The 25,593-nt window shown below is 49.4% G+C and overlaps 1 protein-coding gene across 3 annotated transcripts in view; it reads left to right on the plus strand.

The window, feature by feature from the left end:
• The window catches only part of LOC309588550 (uncharacterized protein), a 60,084-nt gene extending 40,415 nt beyond the window's left edge, over nucleotides 1–19,669 (plus strand). For 2 of the 3 annotated variants that reach the window (XM_082308012.1, XM_082308011.1), the window contains one exon: nucleotides 17,282–19,669. In XM_082308012.1, the coding sequence (XP_082164138.1) occupies nucleotides 17,282–17,360 (79 nt within the window). In that variant the 3' untranslated portion in view covers nucleotides 17,361–19,669. Of the gene's footprint in view, nucleotides 1–4,201; nucleotides 4,256–17,281 lie in introns of all 3 variants that reach the window. The other variant, XM_082308010.1, reaches the window with a different exon arrangement.
• The last annotated feature ends 5,924 nt before the right edge of the window (nucleotides 19,670–25,593 follow it).

The raw sequence follows: 25,593 nt of genomic DNA on the forward strand, positions 1-25,593 counted from the left end.
AGGTGAGATTGGTGGAAGGGTTCTTAAGCTGAACTGATTCTGCTGTTTTCTGGGAGTTTAACCCTAAAATGTTCCAATTCAGCCTGATTTTTAGAGTGAGGCATAAGTCTTGTGCCCTCAAAAAGACTTTCCACATTTCCTTAGTCATGTAATTTCCTCCTTTTAAGTAGAAGCCACAGCAGATCATAAAATAAACTTTCCTTCGTGCAAGTAATAGTGCTCCCAAGCTGTAGGTTTCAGCTCTGATGCCAGCAGTTCTGTCGGAGACCAACAGGAGGGACTTTTTAATTGAAATAGGGAGGCTGAGCACAGACGCTGCCTCTTTTTCTTCCATTTCCTTTTCTGCAGGTGGAAGAAAAAGTCTCAGAAACCAAACCCTACGGTTTATTCTCAGCTCTGCTGCTAACATTCTCCATGACCTTTGGCAAATCTCTGCTGCTCTTCTTGTCGTAGCTCCCAAAAAATAACTTGAGGAAATAAAACTGCACTTCCAGATTGGCCTGGTAGTTAGGAATAATCCCGGGGTTACTAAACTGAACGTGTCACCTTTCTTATAGGACGTTCCCCCTGTCTTTAGGCTACTGCAAATCATGTAGCCAAATAAATGTTATTTCAGCTCTGCCTTGTATCTATGTAAATAGGAGTTAATGAGTTGCTGCATCTCGTGGCTGGCTTGTGACGTGGAGGTCTCCAGAGGGAGGATGAGGAGAGGCTGCCGTGGAAAGTCCCTGGCTGTTGCTAGGCAGCACAGCGTTTTAGCTTCCCCGTCTGAAAGTCTGCGCTCAGGTTTGGCAAGGAAAGGGAAAACCAAGGGATGGAAAACCATACAAAGATGCTTGACTGACTTTTTGTAAAGCATGGCTTTACTGTGCTGGGTGCAGAGAGTGTGTGGCTGCAAGTGAGGTGGAAGCAATTTGATTAAATAAGATAACATTTGATAACTGGCCTTCTATTCATTCTCAGCTGCAGAATCATGTGGCTGGCTTGCTCTCTCTCTCCCTCCCTCTGTTTTGTCTCTTACGATGTTCTTGGACCCTTGCAGTGAAGCTGGAAGAGTGCAGCACAAGCGATCTTCCTCCCCTTCCAGCCTAAGTGGAAGTAGGAAAACCCAGCAGTTCCAGAGAACTTCCTCTGCTGAGGTTTATGGTCCAGTTTTACAGCCTGCAGATGAGGGGATGTCATGTTTTCATTTTACTACTAAGTCCATCAAGAGGCACACCAGAGGTCACTACTAACTAACAAAAATTGTTATGTAGAGCATCCCGCTCTTGCTGCACAATGCGACCTCTTTGAACCGTAGCAATAGTGCAAATAGTGGTAAGATCCTCATATGATTAAAACTCATCACAACAGCATCGCTAAAAGAGCACCTCTGTGTTCTGCCAGAAGCGTAGGACTTGGGATACAGCTGAGTACTTGAATTCCTCTTGGTAGAGTCTGGCTGGTTGTCCATCCACCCACAGGCTAGTTCAAACTTTTCAGTCAGTCTTTGTCATCTTCTTGTAATTGCTGTCTGTTGTTCCTTCCTATGCATTTTAATAGAAGGCCAGGATGAGTAAATTTAAGGTCTTGCTGCCTCTGCTAATTTGTAGTTGGGAAATAATGTGTTTTGTTGCACCTTGATGGAGTCACCAGGGGATCTGTGGATGGGACCTTGCTAGGCATTGGACCTTGCTGGACTGTACTGGAAGGTGGTGTACTTCCTCCCTGGCTGACAGAATTGTGTTTAAAGTACTTCTCCCTTTTCAGCAGAGGATCCTGTGGTGCTACCAAGGCACTGTAGAGTTTGGTGTCACAGCTTCGCTCCATCCTTGGGGGTTCAGCCAAGTACGACTGTAAAGCTCAGCTTTACAGCAGCCTAGAGAAGCTCAGAGTCTCGCCCAAAGTCACACAGCTTGTAGTCAAATGGGATGCGGCAGGGTATGTCCCGCTGTAACAGCACTCTTCTCCTAAAGGATGGGGCTCGAAATCCAGAGTCCTGATTCTCACTTTTATTGTGTGACCCTGCTTTGTCTCGCACGTTTTATCCCACCAGTGGGCTTGTGGCTTGAGCTGTCTAGCTTATCCTTCCTCATCCCCACCAGCCAACATTTCACAGCAGTCTAGAAGAAAAGCTTACAGAGAGACCAAAACTTTGTAAGACCTCACAACTCCTCACTTTGCCCTTCCCTGCACTCCTGGGGTTTCTCAGCCCCACCAAGGTCTCCCTTCTCCGCAGTCTTTTTCATTGTGTGGTTCCAGAGGGGTCTTAAGAAAGGCAGTAACCTCGCAGTAAATGCCAGCCTTACAATAACTGCTTTGCAGCCTGGCTGGGGACGGAGCCCCGTGTTGTTTTATCAGAATTCCCAGAGAATTAATTGCTCAGTTGGACAGCACAGGCTTGGGTTAGTTCAGTTCAGCAGTTCCCTTTGTCTCCTTCTACCTGGTCTGTGCAAAGACCTGTTGGGTCCTTTCAGGTTAGAAACCTTGGTGCTGTGCTGACAGGTCAGACCTGGGGGCAGAGGCATCAGGCAATTCTACTGTTGAGCCCTTTGATGAATAACAAAGGCAGCATTAGGATTCACCTGCAAAACGATTAAGAGAAAAAGCTCAAAATCCTTGCAGCACCTTCCTTCTCCCCCATGCATGCTTGGATGCTGAAAAGCACTTTCCTCTGGGCCCGAACTACCCACGTACAAGTTTCAAGACTTGCTGCAGTGCCCATCTCTTTTCCAGGCATGTAAGTAGGCTGTGAGGGTGCTGAGGGCTGGATTTTAGATCCAAGAGGCTGGTGTGTGTAGAAACGGTGGGTAGGTCTCCAACCCCCTCTCCAAGTTTTGGGCAGCTGTGTGGATTGGCACTGCAAAGACTTGCTCATGAATGACAGAAGGTGGTGGAGGAGTGGGACTTCTCCTCTCACCCCTCCAGCAGTATTTTCTACTGGAAAAATAATATACTTTCATCTGAGCACTGTCTTCAGTTTTGGTGGTTTCTTTTCTTCTGCGGTTTTTCGGGGTTGTTTGTGAATTTTGTTTTTGTGTTTTTTGGGTTTGTTTTTTTTTTGTTTTTTTTTTTTTTTTTAACTTTCTGAATTTCCAAGGCTCCCTTTGTTGTGTTTCTTTTTTCTTGTCTTCTATTGGAAGAAGCAGGAAGACTACAAATGAAAGGACAGAGGAAGTAGAAAGGTCTCACTATTTACCATCCATATTGGTAAGATGGTGGGATGGCTTTCCACAGGTCTTCTGCATTAAGAACTTAATCTGAAAAACATGTCAGTTGCTTTGTTAAAGCGCGCGGGGCGGGGGGGGAAGTGTTTCCCCACACTTCACACAGCTTTCCAACTGGAAAAGGGTAGAAAACAGTCAGGAGCTAGGAAAATCTATTATTTCTTTCAAAAGCTGATGGACAAGTTTCTTCCTGACATGCCTCCACCACTAAGTTTTTCACTATGAAAAACGCAGTTGAAGTATTTTTTTTATGGAAAAACTGTTCTCTCTTGAAGCCTTGTTTTTCCACTTTGAGTGATTTTTTGGATGTTTTTTTGAGGGGAAAGAATGATTTTGTTCACTTGCCAGTTTTCAAAGTGCTGCCTCAGAACTGGGATAGCGCTGCAACTCACCTGTTTATTTCTGTAGTTACACAGAGTAACTGTGCTGTTTTAAGTATATCCTGTTTGCTAAGTTGTGCGGTTCATGTGTTATGACAACTTTAATGGCTCTTACAGTATATGGCAAAGGGATTTAGGACTGTTGGCAGGTACTTTTTACCTTGTTTTTTAATTCTAAATAAATAAACATAATGAAAATAAATAATGGGAACATCCACAGTTACATTAAATAGGCTATTTTTTTTCTTCATAAAAGGAAGATAAATTCACCTGCTTCAGGACAGAGTCTAACCACTAATTGACAGAAATTAGGAAGAAACTTCCTTTTAGGTAGTTGTTCCATCTCTTTCTCTGTGGAATTTCTTGTGCTTTCTTTCAAAACCCAGGTTATCAGCCACTGCCAAAGGACTTTGTGCAGGTTGGGTGAGACAGTCTCAGATCAGGTTGATGACTAGATGACCACCTCTGGTAATTCTTCGTCTTTCATATCTCACTTAACCATCTATCCATCTTGTTTGCTAATTAAATGTTGATGAAAAGAGACTCCCTACAACCTCCCTCTCTCTGTTCCCTCATGCTACTGCTACTAATCCCTGGATTCTACTTCTCTTTCAGAAGATGCTGCTCAAGAAGAATTGTGGAGCGAAGACTAGAGTTATTAAAATTCGTGTAAGTTGCCCTTTTCTGGTGCAGTTCCTTCATCTTTCCACATATATCTAAATGTGGTGATTCTCTTTGAACATCTACATCCATAAGATTATTTCTGGAGGTTTCCTGTGGCTTGATCAGCTGTATAGCAAAAGTTGCTAGTCTGGAGTATAGACTGTAGTTGTGATTTAGGTTAGGTGCTGACGGGCTAATAATACATCGGCTTTTCCATTTTTGGGGCCTATAGGTTCAAAGCTTCCTTGGAGTGAAAGTCTACATCCCCTGCTATGAGCTCATACAGTTACACATAGCTGTCCTGTAGGGTGTCATTTGGATCCTTTTTGACCAAGGGAAGTGCTGATCTAAGGTACCAAGTGGTGTTCAGCAGGGGTGAGAAGAACTGGTAGATAGCTGCAGAAGAGGGACTATACCTGCATGGTGCACTGATGTCTGTAGAACTGTATGGGATGTGGGACTGGATGGTGGCAGGTGAGAGCTAGATTGCTTGGATGCCTTTGCAGCTCGGATGACACTGCAGTGTCGAGCATCTTGCATTCTTGAGTGCACACACACCTAGCAGGGCTAGGTTTGCTCAACTCTCCTGCTTGCAGCTTGTGCTGTCTGCACCTCTGAGTCTGTCTCTAGTACCCCATCCCCTGGCTCTTCAGCCAGCCCGTCTCCTTTGTGGGTACCTTGGCTATCTTTCGGTCAGTGCTGTTTGGTGCTGTGGGAGATGTGTGCATGACCTTGTACACTGCAGCCAAAATAAGTGCCTCAGTCCACTGAGCCCATATGATTCTCTGCATTTGAGATACACAGGCAAAATCAGGTCAGGGTAAAGAAAACAGATATCCTTTGTGGTAAAACTACTACTTTCACTGCAGTAATTGTAGCCAGCAGTGATGCCTTATAAGAGGGATGAATGGCAGACCAGGATCCTTCAGGGTTTACACCTTGCCCAGCAGGAAATGGGACTGAAGCTTTTGTGTACCCAGAAGCGCTACTCTTTATGGGTGTGCCGTTGGGTGTCCCTGCCCATCACTGCTTTATTTGAGAGGAGGGGGAGCAGGTGGGGCTGGCTAGAGCCTTGTGCAGAGCTGGATGGTATTTCTCCAACTCCTCATATGCCTTCTGCCAGGGCACTTCAGTCCTGTCTTCCAAGCAGCCCCACAGTGACCTGATACTTCTGATTGCACAATTAATCCTGACATGTATTCTCTTGTGCTCCAGCCTGGATTGTTTTTAGTGGAGCTGTCTCCGCCTATGCCCTGTGAGCTCTCCCGAGACTGTGCCAGTCCTTCAGATGTACCAACAGTCTAATCCTGCTGCGATGTTTTAGTGCAACTTGTTTATCACCTTCCTTTATCCCTGCCCCACATGCTTTCACTGTTTCTTCTGGGTGTCCCTGGACTACAGCTATTTCCAGTGCTGCTTGGTGGCAATCCCCTAGTTCCTGGGGTTTCAGTGACACCTCAGTGGGGTGGTTTCCCCGACACCTTGAGCTCGTTATTGCGGCCTACTCTTGTGCCCCTGGAGAATCTGAGAGGCAGAATTATCCCTTTGCTGCCTACTGAGCCCATGTCAGCTCACGCTAAAATAAACAGCAGAAACTGAGAGCACACCCTTCTGACAGATGGCACAGAATCCGCGCTTCTCTGGCCAGCCTTGCCAAGCTGGGGCAGTGCGTCTCTACCTGAGGTGCTCGTGTGGTTTCCATGACGATAGCATATGATACTTCACAGTCTCACGTTGGTCTGTCGTGGTGGCAGAGCTGTTAGGTAAAGAAGCATTTTTGCTTCCATTTTTCAAATGATTGCAAGTGCCCACTTCTGTGTACCCAGCTTAGAAAGGAGGCAGCAAATCCCTGGCAGAATACCTTGCCGAGGTGCCTCTGCTCTGGCAGCAGCTGAGAGGTCGATACCTCTGAAGGATGATGCTGTGCTCTCATCATATAAAAGGAAACCTCAATCCAGCCAGTAAGACATGCTTGGCACAGGATTCCTTCTTAGTGTTGCCCAGCAGCAGGACAAGAGGCAACGGGCACAAGTTAAAACGCAGGAAATTCAGTTGCCCAGAGAAACTGTGGAGTCTCCGTCCATGGAGATATTCAAAGCAGGCCAGGACACTGTCTTGGGCAGCGTGCTCCTGCTGACGCTGCTCTGAGGAGGGGGATTGAACTAGATTATCTCCAGAGGTGCCTGCCAACCTCAGCCATTCTCTGATTTCTGGCTCTTGCGCAGCGCTCAGTAATGGAGTTGGAGCACACCAAGGACCTTAGTTCACTTAGGAGGGCTGTTCTGAGGCCCTTGTGAATGTGACCTTTTGCAAAGGATGATGGCAGGAGGCGAAGAGAGAGCCTTGGTTCTCTGTTGCTGAGGGTCTGGTGGCACAGGTTCAGTGTTGGGACTTTGCCATTGTGGTGAGGGTGGAAGAAAGGAAGACAGAACTCTCATAGCAAATGAGCTGATGAGCTGTTACAGGAGGAACCAGGCAACTGTGTGTGTCTGAGCAGGAAACATCACCATGTGAACTAGTTTGCTTGTGTTGCTGTAGCCCTGAGAAGCCCTGATGCACAAGTCCTCCTGTTTCAGCATAGGTAAAGAGCATGCAGTCTCTTTCTGAACTGAGGTGGGCAGCGGCATCCAGACAGCCTACAACTGGATGGAGGTGCAGTGAGTGTACTGATCTGAGGAGCAGGCAGACTACCTAATGATTTATGCTAGGGGTTTGAAACAAAGATCCCTGCTTTCTCCGCCCCTTCTCCTGCTGCTGAATAGCTTGAAGGATTATGCTTATTCCCTCCTGTGCAAGGATGATGATGACAGTGACCTGCTAATAACATCAATGAAGCATTTTCATCCTGTTCTTGCTGAGGACAGTGTCTCATGTAGTGGTGAGATAATGCGTGCTTTTAAAAATACTCTCCTTCTGACTGATATTTTGGTTGCCTTGACATCTCGGAGCCTTGCTGGCATGTCAGAACACAAGGTGATGCACTCTCATGCATCATCCCAGCTATGCTCTTCCTCTTCTGCTGGAAGTGTCTCCCATGGGAAGGTGAGATGGAGGGGCACTGTCTTTGCCCTCTGGCGCTGAAACACAGTTTCAGCCCTTGGAAATGTTCATGGTCCTTGGGAGCCTCTCAAGCAGGTGACATAGGCTGTGTTTTGCTTTTCTGCGTGCTGTTTTAACATTAAGGTGCCACCTTGTCGTTGTTCCTTGTACTTCAGCTTCCCATGGGCCAACTTAAGCGGAGTTAGCTACAGCCTTTCCACTTGCTCAGCAGTTCTTCTTAAGCGGGATGATGGGACAGTGACGTGACAAGTCTAAGAACCTAGGCAGATTAAGGCAGAGATTAATAAACTTCCTCAGTCGTGTCTGAAATGTTTTCAGGAATAGCAGCTGTGAGAGGTCAGGGCCTACAGTGAAGAGAAAATAATATTAAAAAAATCTCCCTTCTGTTCCCCCCAGTAGAGGATAATGGAACAGGAGAATCAGCCCCTGCAGGCAGGCGAGCAGAGATAAATTGGAGGTGACAGCCTCTGTATGAAGTAGGGATTTGTGCATAATAGATACATGTAGCATAACACGTGTCAGTGCAAGGTGGGGGGTAGGCGTGGGCCTACATGGGTGTTGCACAGTGAGGTGGGCAATGTGTGTGTGCAGACCTGGTCACTTGTGCCCTAAAGTGTCAGCCAGCATGGTGTCTGTAAGTGGAAGCAAGGTGCTAGGTGTGGGCGAGAGGGCCGTACACATGTGAGTGGGTATTTTAGCATTCAGAGCACGTTTGCGTGGTGCAGTCGGGTGTTGCATGGAGACTCTTCCTTAGCGCTGGAAGGAGGATGACTGTATGAGCACATGCTCGTGAGGTGTAACTGCCTCTGCCCTGGACCAGGCTTGGTCAGCTGTAGCCAGCTCTGAATGCAGAGACTCATCTTCTAGAGTCTTTCTATAACACCACAAGTCTTCAGTTCTCCAGCGCCTTTTGGGATGAGGGTTACAAGTCTGTCATCTAGTCCCATGCTTGTTCTTCCTTCACAAACTCCTACATGCAGTCTCTGAATGGGATCAGTGGAGCTGGGCTTATCTCAGCAGCAGCAGGTGGGTGGAAGACACAACTGGCAAGTCCCTGGGTATCTCGAGAGCTCTTGTTGGGGCAGGCAGAGAGGGAGTAAGGATTTCAAGGCCAATCTGATAACCTGGCTGATTAGAGAGATGTTTTCTGCTATGTAAAAATAAAATAAGAATTTTAAATTGGAACATAAACCTCTTGTGTGTTTGCCTTGATCTTATCAATGTTGAGAACACCCTCTGCTTGGACAGGGGCCAGATCCCTGGAATGACTTCCCTGTCTCTTATCTTTTGCATCTGCATCCTAAAAGGCCACTGCAGAAACACGCTGGGTTTTCTTTTCCTAAAACAAGGGACCTTTTCAGCTTGGAGCTGAGCAGGAGATATGCTGGCTTGAGACTTCTTGGCAGACGTCTAAGCTGTTCAATAATCCAAGGCATACTAGGTGACAGAGCAGTATTGGTGCAAACCTCTGGTTCTGGCTGCACAGCAAGAAGTGAAGATTTCTAAAAAATCAGAAGACTCTTTGTGTGTGTCCACATACATATATATACACACGCATATATGTTGCCCCTTCCATCACAGGCTTCCAAGGTGCTTTGCAAGCATTGCTAAATATAGCATCCTAGAGGCAGATAAATATCATGATTGCAATTTCAGGGTGAGTCAAACCAAGAAACCAGCAGAGAATGTGACTTGCCCAAAGAGAGACAGTGTGAGGAGAACTGAAGTCTGGGCTTTGATCTTCAAACCACATTCCTTGAGCTGGGTCTTTGTTCGTACCATATCATGCAGTCTAAACATCTCTGACATCTCGGGCAGCAGGGATCCCAAACTGCAGCTTGCTAACAGTTTGTCAAACCCTCCTGGTTGTCTTTAGTATGTGACTGAGTGCCTAAATCTGAACCTGCCCTTTAGAAGCAACAAGAGAGACTCATCTTCCCTGGCCAGTCACATCCTTGGGTTATTTGCTGGGCAGAGGCCCATCATGGAGATTTTAGCACTCCAGTTCCCTATGTGGGCTCTTGTCTCTTGTTGATGGGCACATCTCTGCTGAGCAAAATGGAGATGGTCTTCTGTTAAGTGAGAGCATGAATATCCATTTGCCTATTGGGGAAAGCAGCTCCCCCCATGCTCCTCCCAACCCAGCCACCGAGCTGCCTGCTGAAGGTCTCTGTGCAGTGATAGCTGGCCCTGGAGAACCCCAGCGCTTGGTCTGAATAATTCTTGACAAAAGACTTTGTCCAGAGTTTCCTCAGTGTGGGGAAGGATCCAGTGTAGTCAAGGTGCTAATGCCTCTTAAAAAACTATCCCAAACATCTGGCTCCAGACATTATTTTATTTAGCATTGCTTTTATTGGATTTCATGGCAAAGGCTAACTGGCCTTCAGCCTGTCCATAGCAGCCAGAAGAGGGACTGTCATGTCTCTCTCTTCTGCTTCCTTGAAGAAAAGAATTTTTATTGGTGCCTGCTTTTCATAAATTCCTGCCATGTATGCCCTTGCACCCGTTAAATCATTTAAGTGCTTGCAGAATAGACACTGTGGATTAACCAAGAGCTCTGTAATCCAGACAGCACCATGAAAGTAGTGAGTGGCTGGTGAGTCAGGAGGCTGACATCCTATTTTCAGCGCTGTCCTTGCTTTGCGGTCTGATATGTGTTGTGGGTCTGGTTTAAGGATGGTGGGGTGGGGAGGGGTAGAAAGGAGGTTAGAACCAAGGTGCAGCCCAGCTCCTGGGACAGCCCTGTGTGTCGGTGGTGGCTATGGCTGGTGGCATCGTGGCTCCAGGGGACAGATTTAGTGACTTTTGGGTCACCTGGGTGATGGAGCAGAGAGAGAGGAGTATAGGGGATGGCAGAGGGTCACAGCGGCTCAGCCACTGTTTTCTGGCAGAGCTTCAAGTTCAAGATGGCAGGTCAACCACATCTTTTACCACTTCATCCAGGCCCACTGCAGTTGCTCCCTGCTCCCCTTTGTGTGACTGTGGGAACCTGGCACCCGTTCCCTCTTCCCGTTCCCTCTTCCAGTCCCCAGAGCTGTAATCCTCTTTTCCCACACACCTCTCCCATAATACACCCACTTCCTGCGCTTGGCTTCCATGGCTGGGGCGGTTTGTCCAGAGGCAAGCGCACTGTGTCAGCATGTGTTCGCAGCCTGCTCATGCCAGGGTAATTAATACTCACTTTGCAGTTTTAATTTGGGTTCCCTTTAAGTTGAAAGCAGCGTGCTGCTCTGTGCCAGCTTGCCTGGCTGGAGGGAATCAGGTTGCCCTGGCCTCATGCAAACTGGAAGCTGCACATGCCCAAGTACGCACCACGCGCCGGCTCTGTGAGAAGCATGGTACCTGGGGCTTCCAGCCCGAAGGGAGGAGGACTGTGAGGGCAGGCAGCTGCGATCCCTCTAGAGGGAGGATGTTACTGCCACACAGGGAGGGCTGGAAAAGGAAAGGTGGGGAGGAAGGAGAAGACAAGGTAGTGTCAAAACAGACCAAAACTGCTAAGGACTCTACTTGGATGTAGTTGAGAGATTTAGGGCCAGATCGTGCCTTGCCTGTGTCTGTGTTTGCTTGGAGCTCCTCTCATGCCTGCTCCTCCTCCCACTCAGACACACGCAGACCCTGTGGTGTGTGCAGGAACTGCCGCAGGTGTGTGCGGGGAAGCACAGGCCATTTCGTATCAGAAGGAGAGAACGTGGGGACGAGATGCAGCTCACTAGTAGGGGGATGCGGGTTCATTCACTTGTTCCCAAGAGATTTGTGTGGCCTTCAGAGCATGATCTTCACTGGGACCGCGGAGCGGTGAGTTCCCCAAGTTGGCCTGGGAGGACTGACAATCTGCCCTTCTGAATGACCCATCTGTCCCTTTTCATTGTGAAGCCTTCTTCCTTCAGATTGTCAGGCAGGCAAAATCAAAGCTTGCAGTCAGCTTTCTCAAAGACACATCTCAAAGACATGTGAGAGGGAGGAGAAGAAAGGCTTATTACACTGGTGCCAGCAAGGACCCGTATCTGAAACTGGCCTATTTCTGCTTTTGGGCAAGTGACCAGCAAGCATCTGCTAGGCCCTTTGAAGTACCTTCCAAAAAAGTTCAGTGTTGTCTGTCTGGTGGTACCTCTCTAAGTCTGGTAGTAGCTATCTGATAACTGTAGACACATTTGCAAATGTTTGATAGATTTTTTTTTTTTTAAATTATTTTTTCCCTTTCTAAGGGGAGCAGTGATGTGTTTGTAAACTATTGAACTGGTCTTTGCAATGTGGTTGCATAGAAGGAAGTAGGTGTTAGGCAGCCTGATGGTGGAGGAAGACAGGCCTTTCAGCCTTTTAGGGAAGGGTAATGGAGAACACGGAAAAACAGTGCTGACTGCAAAGTTTTGTTCTTCCTTGTCAGAACAGTGTTTGGAATTGATCTTTTTTTCTTGGAAGAGAAGGGAGAAGAGTAGTCTTATAGTGAAGTTCTGCCATGGTGTATCTTTTAGCTATCCCCTGAAATTAAACTGCATATGAACCTGGGGACAGAGGAGAGACTTTCAGGAGGGAAGGGGTTTGCCTTTGAAAAGTTATTCTTTGAGCTGCTCTAGGTCTGTGACTGGAATAAATTGTCAGAGGCCCTATTGGAGTTAATGAAGAAGCAGTTAAATGTGAATTGCTGCTCCACTGGAAGAGCTGGTCCTGCTTGTCAGCGATTATTTCTTGAGAGCTGCCTGAAGCGAGACTGTAATTGAAAGGAAATCACCTCTCATCAGAAGGTCGCAACACCTAGATGTTAATTGGTTCATCCTGGCTGCCTGACTGTGGTATACATATTACACACAGGAGAAACTGAGGCACAGGTGATGGGAAGTGCCTTGGTCAGCACTGTGTCCAGAATTACAGATGTGGCTAGGAGCGGGCCTGGGGGTCCCCTTCCCTTGCTCGTAGCTGACGATTTCACACATCGAAGTTGAAATGTCACCAGTTTCTTTTCTAAACACCTGGCAAGGGTGAGAGGACTAAGGGCAAAGTGGAATTAAAAGCAGTGTACCTCTACGTGCTCCACTGTGGAGTCAGACAGCCTTTACTGTCTCTGTGCCCTGCCTGACTATCGGTACTGCCTCTGGCTCTGTCCACTCCTGGGCAAGGCGGCTGTCTCATGAACAGGCAGCATCACAGGCAGGCGTCCGGCTTTGCCAAGGCTCTTCTGGGGATTTATTCCTTTCCACACAGGGTGGTGGTGGGAATCGGATGCGCCTTTACAACTTGCAATTACATGGTGCCTTTCATCCCAAAGGACTTTTAACAAGTGAGTCTACAGACTGCAAAGGGATCATTCACCCACCACTGAGAGGCATCCACCACTGGAAGGCAGCATCCTTTCAAAAGAGCTCGGCAGCATTTCCCAACTGCTGGGGTAGGAAAGAAGGGACTCCTGTACTGGGTTGGCCCTGAGTAGGGGATGGGTTGGCAGAGTGCACAAGCTGATCCGATTTTGAATCCTGCCAGGATACTAGAGCTGTTATGAAAGAGGACCAAAGAGTATTAAGCATGGCTTAGTTTTGTATGACCCCTAGCACACCACTCCCTTCTAAGACATTGTTGTGTTAGGTAACTTCATTTCCCCCCTCCTGTGGGGATTGTCATTCCTACAGCTGAAAGCACACTTGGAGCTGTGCTTGCCTTTGCTTTGTCTGGAGAAGAGAACCGCGCTTCTGTGGAATCATGAGTCCAAAATTAAGTTATTTCACAATCTGTGTTTGACATATTTTCCCAGACTTCATAGGGGTAAGGGATGGGTTTCTAGGAGGAATGTGAGTTTGCATTAGTAGATTTATCCTTTACCTGTTTAACTTCTTACTATGTATTTTTTCCTTGCTGAAATGTACAATCATGTTACGGATGGATTTATGGAGCAGTTGGGCATTTTTCCGTTTTCTGAGGGCTGCTAATATGATTGAAATTCTGCATTTCTTCTGTAGTGTTTAATCTCACTGGTCTTCTTTGAGGCACCAGCATCCAGTCGCTATCTGTGCCATCTCTAGGTGTGCTTCTTTGTTAATGTGTTTCAGATACATTTCAAGCCTGGCTGCTTATTTACCACCTATATTTAATGGTGATAATGCAATTGGTGACCACAGTACAGGTTTGCAAGAGTGTATATGTAGACGTGTGTATATAAGGGAAGAAGTGTGTGTCTGGGTGCATGCTGGCAAGCGTGTGTAACGGAGGCAGTCTGCACATAGTTGCTTGAAACGTGTTAACGCAAGCTAACTCCCTTAGGAACTCATCTAACTCAAATGAGGCGTACAATGAGGCAGCATGGGTGTCTGCAGGTACTGAAACTGCCTTCTGCTCCAGGCAGTTGTACGAGCAAGTGATGAGCTGTGGTCCCTTGGACTGTCCCCTGGATGCTGGTGGAGTTCGGGCCCTGCTTGGTTTGAGTTACGATGTGAGTGCGCAAGATCTGTACGAGCAGCAACAGCTCTCCTCGTGATTTCCAAGTCAGGAGGAGGTCTGTGTGTGCATGGAGGGGTGTGGACAAGTGACCAGGGAAGGACATGTGTACTGGGGAGAACCTGAGGAGCGTGAGTGCGGGTGAGTGTGTGCAAGTGAGCATGGGTGTGTGTGACAGAGCGTGCACCCGAGTGCGTGCACCCTCCTGCCAGCAGCTGAGTGCTTGTATCTCAGGCTGTTCTCCAGCTGCGTAAATACATTGCTTAACAAATTGAGGGCTCTGGTTAATGATTGCCATTAGCACAGGGCCCATATTAGGCTCCATTTTGTGTGTGTTACCCAGCTGCCCGAATGCCATTAGAGTGAATGCACCGGCCTTTAATGTCAAGCGTGGAGTGTTTGTGCTCCAAGGAGCCTCTGCAGGAGCTGGCCTGGGGTTGCTCAGCAGGGGCTGTCAGGCAGGTTTGTGGCAAGCTCTCTGGGGGCCTGCTGCAGTAGCAGCAACTCTAACAGCCTTCATTAGTCAAAGAGATGTCCTGGGCGTCATAGGCTGGTGCTGGGAGCCCGAGGGGAAGGGCAGGCTGGCTAGGACATTTGCCCAGACTACAAGGAGGCAGCTGGCCCAGGCAACAGGGTGGGAGGAATGTGTTCCCCTCTCTGGCAGCCAGCCATATCCATCTTCTTCCTGGGAATACATCTACAGAGCTTTGCCTTGTGATACTCATCAGAGCCAGACCACCGCATGCTGTGATCCCAAATGGTGTCGTGGACTAAGCCAGATCAGGCCTGGTCATCCCTAGAGCAGAATATGAGCTCCAAAGAAAACATGCTCTTCTGCAATAAGAAAGTGGAGTGCTTTGGTGCCAGTGCTTGGTCTTTCCTCCAGCAAGGTCCCTAGCAGAGGTGCTGCCCTGTCAATCATGGAGTAGGTGCAAGACAGACCTGTACTGCTCAGGGTTATAAATGACTGCAGACTGGTCAGGGTGTTCCCATGAATTGGGAATGGCAGTTGCATTACTGCCTCTCCTGTTACTGCCTACAGTTGGATGCAGGGCCCTTCTTACCCTGCCCTCGCCTGCTGTTGTGGTGGCTGTGCTGTTGAAAACCAGCCATCGTCTTGTGGCCGCTTGAGAGGTGCCATGATGAAGAGGCAAGACTTGGTGCAGTTGGAGCCCTGCTTGCAGCTGCCTGACCACCTGTGAATCTCTGCATCCTCCTGTGTCTTCTCATGTTCCCGTCCTTCACTTCAGCCCTTGTTCTGTGCCCGTCTCCCTCGAGGTGCCCTGGGAAGGCTCTCTGCCCCACACATTGGCCCCAGAAGAAGGCTCAGAGAGAAACCCCAGGGTGCCTTCCCACCCAAAGCCTGGTGAGTTTTGTGGATGACTTTCGTCTGTCCTCTGGACCCGTCTTTCCCCAGCCTCTTCTCCATCTGCCGTCCGCCAGAAATGAACTGATTCAGCTGCCTTCCCTAATCCTGTCTGGCATTTCAAAATGGAGGGGACTGCCAGGTTCTTTGTTCCCATTCCCTCTTGGTGCTGGCAGGGGACCTTCTCTGCTCTGGAGAAGGACAAATGTGCTGATTTATTCTGCCCCTTAGCTTTGAATAGGGGTTGCTATGTTACCCTCCAGCTCTGAGGCTTGCCAGAGCACACACCATATATAACCCCACAGCAGGTGGCTATTGAGTAAAGGCCCTTAAATCTGCCTCTCTTGTTTCTTATGCTGCTGGCCAAGGTGTCAGGGGGATGTAGCAGGGCATGATTTGCTGGCTGAAACTCCAGGTACAGTTGATGCCAAGCACCATGTTGGCATTTTCCATTCTCAAGTGCCCATCTTAATTTGCAGAGGAGGTACCAACTGGGCAGGAACACGCTGCCTGCACTGGCTTTTAAAGAGGCCCTTTTTGACACGAGGGCTGCCCCATGGGTCTGAGCCGTGACCACGATCCTGGAGGCAGAGGCTTCCAGATCCTGCTGCAGTGACTGCAGCACCCGGGGCCTGGCTTGGACGCTTCCGTAGCTCTCTCTAATTTGGCGTGGCTGTTTGGGTAAGCCTGAAAATTTGAGCAGCTTTCTGGGAAAAGTTGTATGTGCTTGTCCTGTGATGGCAAGTTAAAATGCAGCCAGGACAGAGGCAGGTGGCATCAAAGAGCACCTTGCCGTGCTGGTATGTGGTTGCAGCTGTCTGATAGACCTGACTCTGAAGTGGCAAAATGAACCTCTGTCTTAGAGGAGACAGCAGAGTTGGTAATTGTTCCTAAAAAGCCTAATTCTTTGAGGAACAGTCCCTTAGTGAAGACTGAACAAGGGAAACAATGGGTCTTGCTAGGAAAGGCCTAGAAGAAGCAGCAGGGAGGCACGTAACACCGGAGCCCAGGCCAGATCTCACTGGGCTTTTTCCAGCCTCCATGAAAACAATGGTAAAGCCCTTCCCGGCGGTGATGGGAGTGAGATGAGGGTGGGGGACATTTGCATGAGTTTCTGAGCTGCTGAACTCTCCAGCATGTGGCACTTGCTAGCTCACACCTGTCCCTGGGGAATGAACTCTGCAGGAGCATGATTAAATACTCTGCTGGCACACAGAGCAGTGAGACCTTCTCTCACAGCCAAAGAGTGTCTGTGAAGCAGCTGCCTCACTGGTGCTTCTGCTTGCTTAAGAAAAGAAACGAAACAAAGTTCTCGAGAGGTAAATGGAAAACATTTCCTATTTAACAGAGTGGAATCACTTCTTTGCCACCGTAATTCCTCTGGGATCCACAGGTCCCAGCACAGCCTAGTGGGGAACAGCATTTCTGTCCTGTCACATGGTGCAGGGAGTTCATGGGTATTTCTGGCCTCCTTACTCTGGATCTGCTCTGACCGTGCTCTGAACACTGGGAGCAAAAGGGGAGAGAGTGGTCTTTGGTGGATGTGGTACAAACCAGGCTGTAAGGCCTTCAGGTGGGATCTTTTGCTCCGAGCATCTCCCAGCCATTCCTTATTGAACTGTGGAGTCTGGAGCCAAAACTCTGGAGAGGTTCAGCGTGTCTGGGACTTTGTAGATTAAGAAAGGGTGATTTGTAAATCCTTACTGGAGAGCTGTTGAAAAACAGGACTGAAGAATGAGTCTTCAGAGATGACTGGTTTATCTCCCTGCTCTAAAAGTGTAGTAGATCCTCCTTCAAGGCCAAGTGAATCTGAATTTAGCTTTTCCATGTGATACCTTCTGGCAGCGATGTTCTGACTCTGGGACTCTAAATGCATCATGGATATCCTGTTTCACTTAGTGGCTACAGGTGCCATGGGTCCTGGTCATGTGGATCCCAGGGACCTCAGTCTTGGGGGCAAGGTGGGGCACAATGCTTTTCTTTTGAGGGCTAGGAGCAAGGGAATGAGCAAAGTGCTTCACTGCTTATGTTAGTGCCATTTTACTGCAAGTACCCACGTGAGCACCCATTCAAGGAGGTGTAATTGTACCAGACAGGGATGTGACAAAGCACTCGAGGCAAGAACTTCACTGTCGGCAGCTTATGTGAGCACTGACTTCGTCCCTCTTTTTATTCCCCTGCAGAGCATCAATGGAGGCCGCCCACCGCCCCACTTTGTGTATGATCCATCCACCTTTGCCTTCCGTTCCCTCAGCACCTTGAAGCCGCTGAGCCCGATAGCTCCAGTGGAAGAACCGTCATGTGCCTACTGAAGGAGTTTCTCCAAAAACCTCAGGAACTATCAACCCACCACCTGCCTGGCAGGGAGAAGGGGAGGTGGCAATGCCCAAGGGGATGGGTGGGGGAAGAAGGGGACAGTGACACATCTTTGCAATACAGCCTCTCTGGCAGCAGGAGACTTACGGCTTTGCAGCAGTGCCCGTTTTCATACCATCGCCATATCTGCATAGTGGCAAAGAGAGAGATTTTTGTCTTTCAGGGCAAAACAAACCAGTCAGGTCCACAGACTGCAAGGGCAGTGTCAAACACAGGGATGGTGTTAGTTGAAGATATCCCTGTGGGCTTCAGGGGCTAGTATGGCCTACATGGCAGCAGGGATGAGTGAGCAGGGTGTGAAACCAAGTCTAGTCAGTTTCCCAAGAGTACCTGGGTCTACAATGCTTTGCTACAGACCTGACCCTTCTCCCACTCAGTAGTGAGCTCAGGACTGGAGACAGAAGCTATACAAGGCTGCCTGCAAAGTAAGAAGATTGCTCTCTGAGACTGTTATAATTGCGTTCACTTCAAGCTCTCTTGAGTGGAAGACCCTAGGAGAGGGAGGTGGGAGGGGGTAACTGGCAAATCTAGCTGCACGTTCCAGCTGGTCTGTCGGCAACTCAGTGATATCGTCTAAAACAGGGTTGAAAGGAGTTGTAGATCAGGGGTTAGAATAAATGGAGGGTCTGTGTTCAGCCATCCAAGGAAACACAGCGCCCACCCCCAGTCCTCTCAGCATCATCAAAGAGAAGAATGGGGGTGGTGACTGTGTGCTCTTGGGTCCCCTCTCTGCTGAGGCTGGCTGTGTTCTGGGATATGCCGCACTTCTGCACAGCATTGTCCCAATACCCTGCTGCCCTAACATGATGCTGAAGATAACTGGCATCACCAAACTCAACCAAATCTAATGTCTCCAGCAGCTTTCCACTCCCCTGTTACTCTGGCTATCCAATTCTTGTAAATCCCTCCTTGTACCAGTGGAACAAGTATTCCCAGATGTAGCATGGAGTGTGAGAAAGAGATCTCTGTTTTGTGGCCACCTGTTGGTGGAAGAAACAGGAGGGGAGCTTGGGTGAAGCTGTGTGACATTTTTCCATAGACAGTCCTAAGACAGTTAGGATCATGCTAGGCCTTGCTGCCACTGGAGTTTGACTGGGATCTGGCCTTGAGGCATATATGTGTGTTGTGCTACAAGGCAACAGCTAATAGGACAAGCTCTCACCTCTCGGTGAGGCAGAGGAACAAGGCATTTCCCCTTGCTGCACCTGGTGGAGAGAGTACCCTCTTTGTCTAGGCGTTCCCCACCTTGAGTCTGTATCTGGCTGGGTGTAAGGGGAAGAGAGTAGTTTACTTCTTGTCTGGATCAAAAGAAGCAACTGTGAGTAATATAAAATAATTTTTGCTTTTAAATTTGTTCCAGTGTGGAGATCTTTGATGCCATTCTTTGGATGAGACCAATGGTCAGTCCAGCTGCCAGTAGGAGGCCACACAGTGAACCAGCATTCACTGGTGCTTTCTGGGCCCTTCACTGAGACCCTTGGGGAAAGCCCAAAGGCTGTCTAGGCCTGGGGACCTGAATCCTCCACCCCTGCCCTCCTCCTTCCCCAGCCTTCTCTCACTCAGGCAGGCAGAGCAGCTGGGCAAGGCGGTGAGGGGACGTCTGTTCTGATGCTGCCCCAGCTCTGCCTGCTCTTTGGCTCCAGACTGTCACAGCTGGGCCAGCCCCTGCATCAGCACCACCTCCAAGGGGTTGCTTGGGTTTGCTGGCGAGGTGCCTCTGGCAGAGCATTGTGGTTCCCTGCAAGAAGTCCCTTCTTCCAACAGAGGCTGATTCCTCTGCTGATTCCTCCTACCCTTGTAGAGACTCTGCTTATCTTGTCTCGATGGCACACCTCAGCTTTTTAACTGCTGCCAGATCAAGCTGACCAGTGCAGGACAGGGAGCATTGCCCCTTTGGACGAAACTCCTGTGCTCAGGAGAAGGGACAGCTGTAGCCTGGTACCTGTCTGAAGAGGCACGTTCCCCGTGCAGATGGCTGGGGCGGCAGCCCCTGCGTGGCCCCGTGCCCCCAGGCTTTGCTCAGCGAGAGCTGCTGAGGTGCTCAGCCCCAGAGACATGTTTCTGCCAGCCCGCAGCTGCGGCAGGCTGCCTTCCCCTGGGTGGGAGCAGGGAACAGGGATGTCCTGCCAATATCGTTGCCTTTTAGTACTTTTGTAACTTTTCTCTGTCTTTTCATTTTCAATCAGAAGGAAAAATAAAAAAGCCAACAATGAAATAAAGTGTAACAGCTGCTGTATTCACACCTCTGGTGGGTCTCATGCGTTCGCCATCTTCTGGGTGTTTGTGGGCAGGGGTCTAGGAGGGGATGGAGCAGGGCAAGCTATGACACGGCACTGCCAGTCCCAAGCGCTCCCAAATCCCAAGCCATGTCTGCAAGAGAATGGCTTTGAAAACAAACTAGCAAGAGCTTTTCTGAAATGAATGCCAGATTCTTTGCGTGTAAGAGGAGCTCCCTGTGCAGCTGCTCCCTTTGAGGCTAGGCCTGGTGTGGTGTTTTGGCGCTCCTCCCACCAAGAAGGTGCTTTAGCTTTTGAGTGACCTGCGTATTGCTTGGGGCTTGAACATATCCTGTCTGGAGGTCTCCATCCCCCACAACAGAAGGGTGGGTGACCACACAGCTGGTCTTTGGCTCCTAATTTTAGCCTCAGTAAGTCTTACACCTCTATCCCAAGTTTCTCAGCAGCCCTTTTGCTCACACCCAGAGCAGTTGTGCTCCTCTCCTCAGTAGCGTAACTTTAGCTCACACCTTTCTTGGGATCTTGCTCTAAAAACCCCATCTCAGGTACGTGTAACGTGCATTGCCCACCCCTTGCTATCTCCTTGAGCTAATTCCTGTCTCTCCCCCACACTCCTAGCTCTGTATCTTAACCAGCATCTCACAAGATGTCCCCTTTTCCAAAGCCCCCCGAGAGATACCAGCTTAAATTCCCTTCGCAGTCCTACTTAGACCCGTTCCCAGGAGGCCTTTCCTGCTCTTCCCTCCAAGCTCTGATCTCCTCTAGGCTTCTTGCCATCTCTTATCTTGAAATCCTCCCCTCTCTGTCAGCCGCAGCTCGCTCTTTGTTAATCGGCCTTGGCCTGATTTCCAAGGGTTGTAAGGTGGGCTTGCTGGCTCCCCCAAGCCCTTTGCTCCCGTACCTCCCATACAGAATTGCCTTTCTCTGTCATATTTCCTCCAAAACAGACCGATTGTTCAGTGCGCCCACCTTTGGAGCCCGTATGCCGTTCAAAAACACGGTGGCCACTATGGCTCCACAAACCCTGATCATCTGTAGGCTTCTGCCAGGTCGAGCTTGTTTATAAGTATATAAATGCATAAAGAGGGATGCGTTGACCTTGTATCAGCCAGGCTGTAGGTACGGACACCTATCGCGCTGAAGCCAGAGTGCAGCAGGCGGGACAGCAGACAGCTGGCACAAAGCTTTGCAGCGTGCAGTCAGATGATCGGCCGGGGGGAGCCAGGCTGCAGGGCTCCTTCTGCCGTAGTCTGGGCCCTTGGCATGTGTTTGGGTTAAGTTCGATTGTGTCCAGCCCTCATCTCTCCCTGCAAGATGGGCCTCCAAATTAACGACAAAACAGGGCAGTTTTTGTGGTAAAACATGATGATAAGCCTTGATAAGGTGACAACTCTGAAGCTAAAAGAAAACAGGCTGGTGGTATTCACGAAGATCTTTTGGGGTACTTTTCAGTTGTAGTTACCAGTGTAGCTGACAAAGGAGGCTAAGGATGTTGGCTTCATTTGGAGGCCAGACCCCGGCATGGGGGAAGAGTTTGCCAAAGACCACGGAGGAAGCCGTCAGCAGAAACCAGGGAGACGAGAGCTGAGCTGCGGTCTTCCGAAGGCTGCTCCTTGCTGTAGCCACCGCACCCCGTTGCTGCCTCTGGCATACATCAGTGCGGGGCTGCTCACCTCTGTGGCTTGTAAAACGCCTCGTGCAAACGCTCCCTCCGCTGCTGAAGCGGGCAGGGGCGCCGGCTGGGATGAGATCGAAGCACTTTGCAACTGTGATCAGCTTGGCGTAGGTCCCTCAGGACCTTTGATTTGCTGGAGCTGCCGGCTCCAGAGTGAGTCCTCCCACCGGGTTTGGGTCGTGGCTTGGTGGGGGAGCCCATAACTTCTAAGCTGAGATCTTTCTCTGCTCTGAGCTGATCTCGCTTGGAGACGTGCAGGTGTTTCCCTTCAGAGCAGAAAACAAAGAGAGGAGGACTGTTGTGCCAAGGCGTGCTGAACTCAGCTGTGTTAACCATCTGCAGGAGGGTGAATGGGGACAGGCGGCTGTTTGAAGAGCTTGGCCACAGCTTCTCTGTGATTTAAGTGGGACCGTTTAGCCTAATACTGTTCTCCAATTAAAGTAAATTAATTAGGTTAATGCTGTGGCCTTATAAAAATAACAGAGGGGAACCAAGCTCGCTGCAGCAGCAGCAGAGTTGTTATATGTGTAGTCTGAGACTCAGCGAGTCCCTTTGCAGCCAGTGCACAGGATAGGTTTGTCCTGTGTTGTCCAAACATTTTCTTATACATATGTATGTACATGCATGCACACACATGATCATAGAATCATAGAATGTTTTGGGATGGAAGGGACCTATAAAGGTCATCTAGTCCATCCCCCCTGCAATTGGCAGGGACATCTACAACTAGATCAGGTTGCTCAGAGCCCCATCCAGCCTGGCCTTGAATGTTTCCAAGGATGGGCCATCTACCACCTCTCTGGGCAACCTGTGGTATATATATTTATGTTTCTGCATGTTTCATTTGTGCAGAAATCTCTGTACTCTTACAGTCACCCACAAGCGGGGTGCCCTGGGCCCACCTGGGTCTTTGCCAGGGCTCAATGCGAAGCCCACCTGCAGCACACTCACCATCTGTGTGCTACAAAGCATGACGATGCTTGGAAAACACACCTACCACCTCGTTTCCCGCTGCGTGCTGAGTGTTGACCTATCTGCCTACCTACCAGATTGACCAGGAAAAGGGGCAACATCAGCAGTGCTGCTGGCGCCTGGGTTCTCACCCCAGGCTAGGTAGAGGCCACTGAAACACGGCTTGGCAAAGAAATAACCGAGAAGCAGAATTTCCAGCTGGACAGACCGTCTCCTTCAAACAACTTAGGGCTTTCCCTTGCTTTTTCTGAAGCTGCATAGCATGTTGTGGCAAGACATGGGGTGGAAGAATGCATTCAAGGGTGTGTATCAGGTTAGGGGTGGATGGGGTATGTGCTGATACAGTGTGGGCGTATAGACACAGAGTGCATTTACAGTGGCATTTATATGGTTGCGGCATTTATATTTATGGCATGTTACTTATATTTTAAGTGGAAGGAAGTCTCGGAGGAGTAAAGGCAACGGGGACGCACGCAAGCAAGCGTGGGCCTGGCAGGATGGGTGCTGGTGGATGCGCACCTGAGGCACGGGCAGAAGAGCTTGTGCTGGGGAGGGGCAGGAATGAGGCCGTGTGTTGCAGGTGTCTGCAGATAGTGATGCACGGAGGATGTGCAAATAGGTGACATGCGCCAAGGCAAGGGTGGTGAGTATTTCTTTGCTGTTTCTGCAGTCTCAGCCATTTGTGGTAACTGGCAGGCTTTTGCAATGCATCATGCCAGTAATGTTTAGGAAAAGTGAAGAAAAAATCACAAACGCCTGGGGACGACCTGGTGCATCTACTGATCTGCCGGCACCAGAGAAGTCCTTGAGGCACTTGGGAGCTTTCACCATTGGATTAAACAGAAGCAGGCACCTGGACAACAGTGACTCAAAACAAAACGACCTCATTACAAAATAGAGAGTGATTGTACACTGTTCCTTCTCAGACAAGAACTTCAGGGACATCAAATAAAAGTAGCAGGTGGCAGGTTCAAAGCAAACAACCGGAGGCAGATCTGCACGGAGCGCAGGGTTGCTCTGGGGAGCCCTGTGCCACAGGACGCTGCAGCTGCTCAATATTTACATGGCTCCAGACTTGAAAAGAAAGAAAAATGAAGAAAAATACTCCCCAGGAAACATTGCATGCACAAATGCCACCTCCGGTTGAGGAAGGTGGTGAGATGGGAGGGTTTTCTGGGGTAGGGTGCTGTGTGCCAGCCCCGTCTCGCCCTTCTCTGGGGCAGAGTCCGCTCCTGCCAGGGTTGCAGGTGGGCTAGTGGCTCCAGAGAGATGAGATTCCTTACAAAGTGCACTCTTCTTGTTATTAACAAAAGCAGTTTAACCATATTTTGTTTTCTCAGACATAATGGGTTGATTGATAACAAATGGCCTGGATAAAGCCTAATCCCACTTCCATGGAAGCTTGGGGCAAAACCCCTGTTGCCTTCCCAGGAGGTCATACGAGGGCTCAGTGGTGACTTGACCTTCGTGTCTTTGATGGTGAGGTTGGGGACGACCTGGTGCATCTATTGATCTGCTGGCACCAGAGATGTCCTGCTTTCGGCTGAGATGATAGAATTAATTTTCTTCCTAGCAGCTGGTATGGTACTGTGTTTTGGATTTAGGCTGACAATAATGTTGATAACACAGTGATGTTTTAGTTGTTGCTGAGCACTGTTTACGCTAAGTCAAGGACTTTTCAGCTTCTCATACTGCCCTGCCAGCAAGGAGGCTGGAGGTGCACAAGAAGCTGGGAGGGGACACAGCCGGGACCGCTGCCCCCAACCGGCCAAAGGGCTATGCCATACCGTATGATCTCACACTGAACAAAGACCTGGGGGGAGTTGGCCGGGGGGGCACAGCCGCTGCTCAGGAACTGGCTGGGCATCAGTCAGTGGGTGATGAGCAATTGCATTGCGCATCACTTGTTTTGTATATTCTTTTATCATTATTATTATTTTCCCTTCCTTTTCTGTCCTATTAAATTGTCTTTATCTCAACGCATGAATTTTACCTTTTTTCCAACTCTCTCTCCCATCCCACTGGGGGGAAGTGAGCGGACGGCTGTGTGGTGTTTAGCTGCCTGGTGGGTTAAACCACAACAAGGGAGTACCTTGAAACCCGGGCCGCTCGCTGATCTATCTGCACAGCTGCAAATGGGCATCCTACAGATGCCGTCCGCCCTCACTGTGCAGGTGCTGGGGCCCTGCTAGGAGGACCCCAGGGCATTGGGGCTGCTGGGCATCCATCATGTCCCTTGCCACAGCCAGGCTAAGCCTGAACCGTCCGTGGTTGCTATGCACAGAGGCTGGTCACAAGGGCATAGCTCAAGCTCAGGTTTCCAAAGAACCCTTCTCTTAGAGGGTCCGGTCTGTACCGGGTGGCAGGCCGGTGTCCGTGTGCCATAGGAACAAAGTGAGTTAGGTTTGAGCACTGTCTCAGGCTTACAATGTGTATATTATATACGTAATATACTTTTGGGGTGTAGGAATGAGTTAGGAAAGCAAGGAGAAGTGTCCTCCAGTGATTGGTAACCCTCACACAGGAGTGAGCAAGCCAAAGAGGATGCAGCTGAAACAGCAAGGCTCTGCAGAAGAAGTAATATCAGTGACGAGGAGGGCATTTAAACATGTTGGTGTCTCACCATTTCCTGAGCTAGATTTTAGTGGGCTTATTCAAGAAAAGGCTAAGGAAATAGAAGATGTAGATGCTTTGAGAGCTAGCTCCGGCTGTAGCTACATGCCAGCCTGGCAGGACTTGACCACATGTTTTCGGTTACCCCGGGACAGGATGTGCAGAGAGCTCCGGACACATGAGGAGCCCAAAAATCTGTTTTCCTTTTTGTGGCTGCTCACATCAGTGCCTGCTGTAATAATAGCTCGGTCTGTTAGTGGGTTGGCCAGCACTGATTGCATGTTCCCGTCTGACACGTTCACAGCATAGTAGCTCTGAGGTCAGACGAGTGGAGGAACCAAAAGCGCCATGAGAGCGGGGTGCCAAGTGGGGAGATGAATGGAGACCACAAAGCCCCTTTGACAAGGAAAGTGGTCACCATCCGCAGCAGGAGGAAAGTTGCTTTCTACTGAAGGGTCCCCTGCAAGCTCTGCTCTCCTCACCCTGGCATGTCCTGCAGACACCCCGAGATGAGCTAGCCAGCGTCTGTCCTCGGTGTAGCATGGCCTTGGAGCACACTGGCACACTACACCGGTGGGCCTCACAGGCATTTGCTCCCACTGAGGGATGGTGGTGCCCTGTG

The sequence above is a fragment of the Platalea leucorodia genome, assembly GCF_965183815.1.
Source record: "Platalea leucorodia genome assembly, chromosome: 3".
Taxonomy (NCBI): domain Eukaryota; kingdom Metazoa; phylum Chordata; class Aves; order Pelecaniformes; family Threskiornithidae; genus Platalea; species Platalea leucorodia.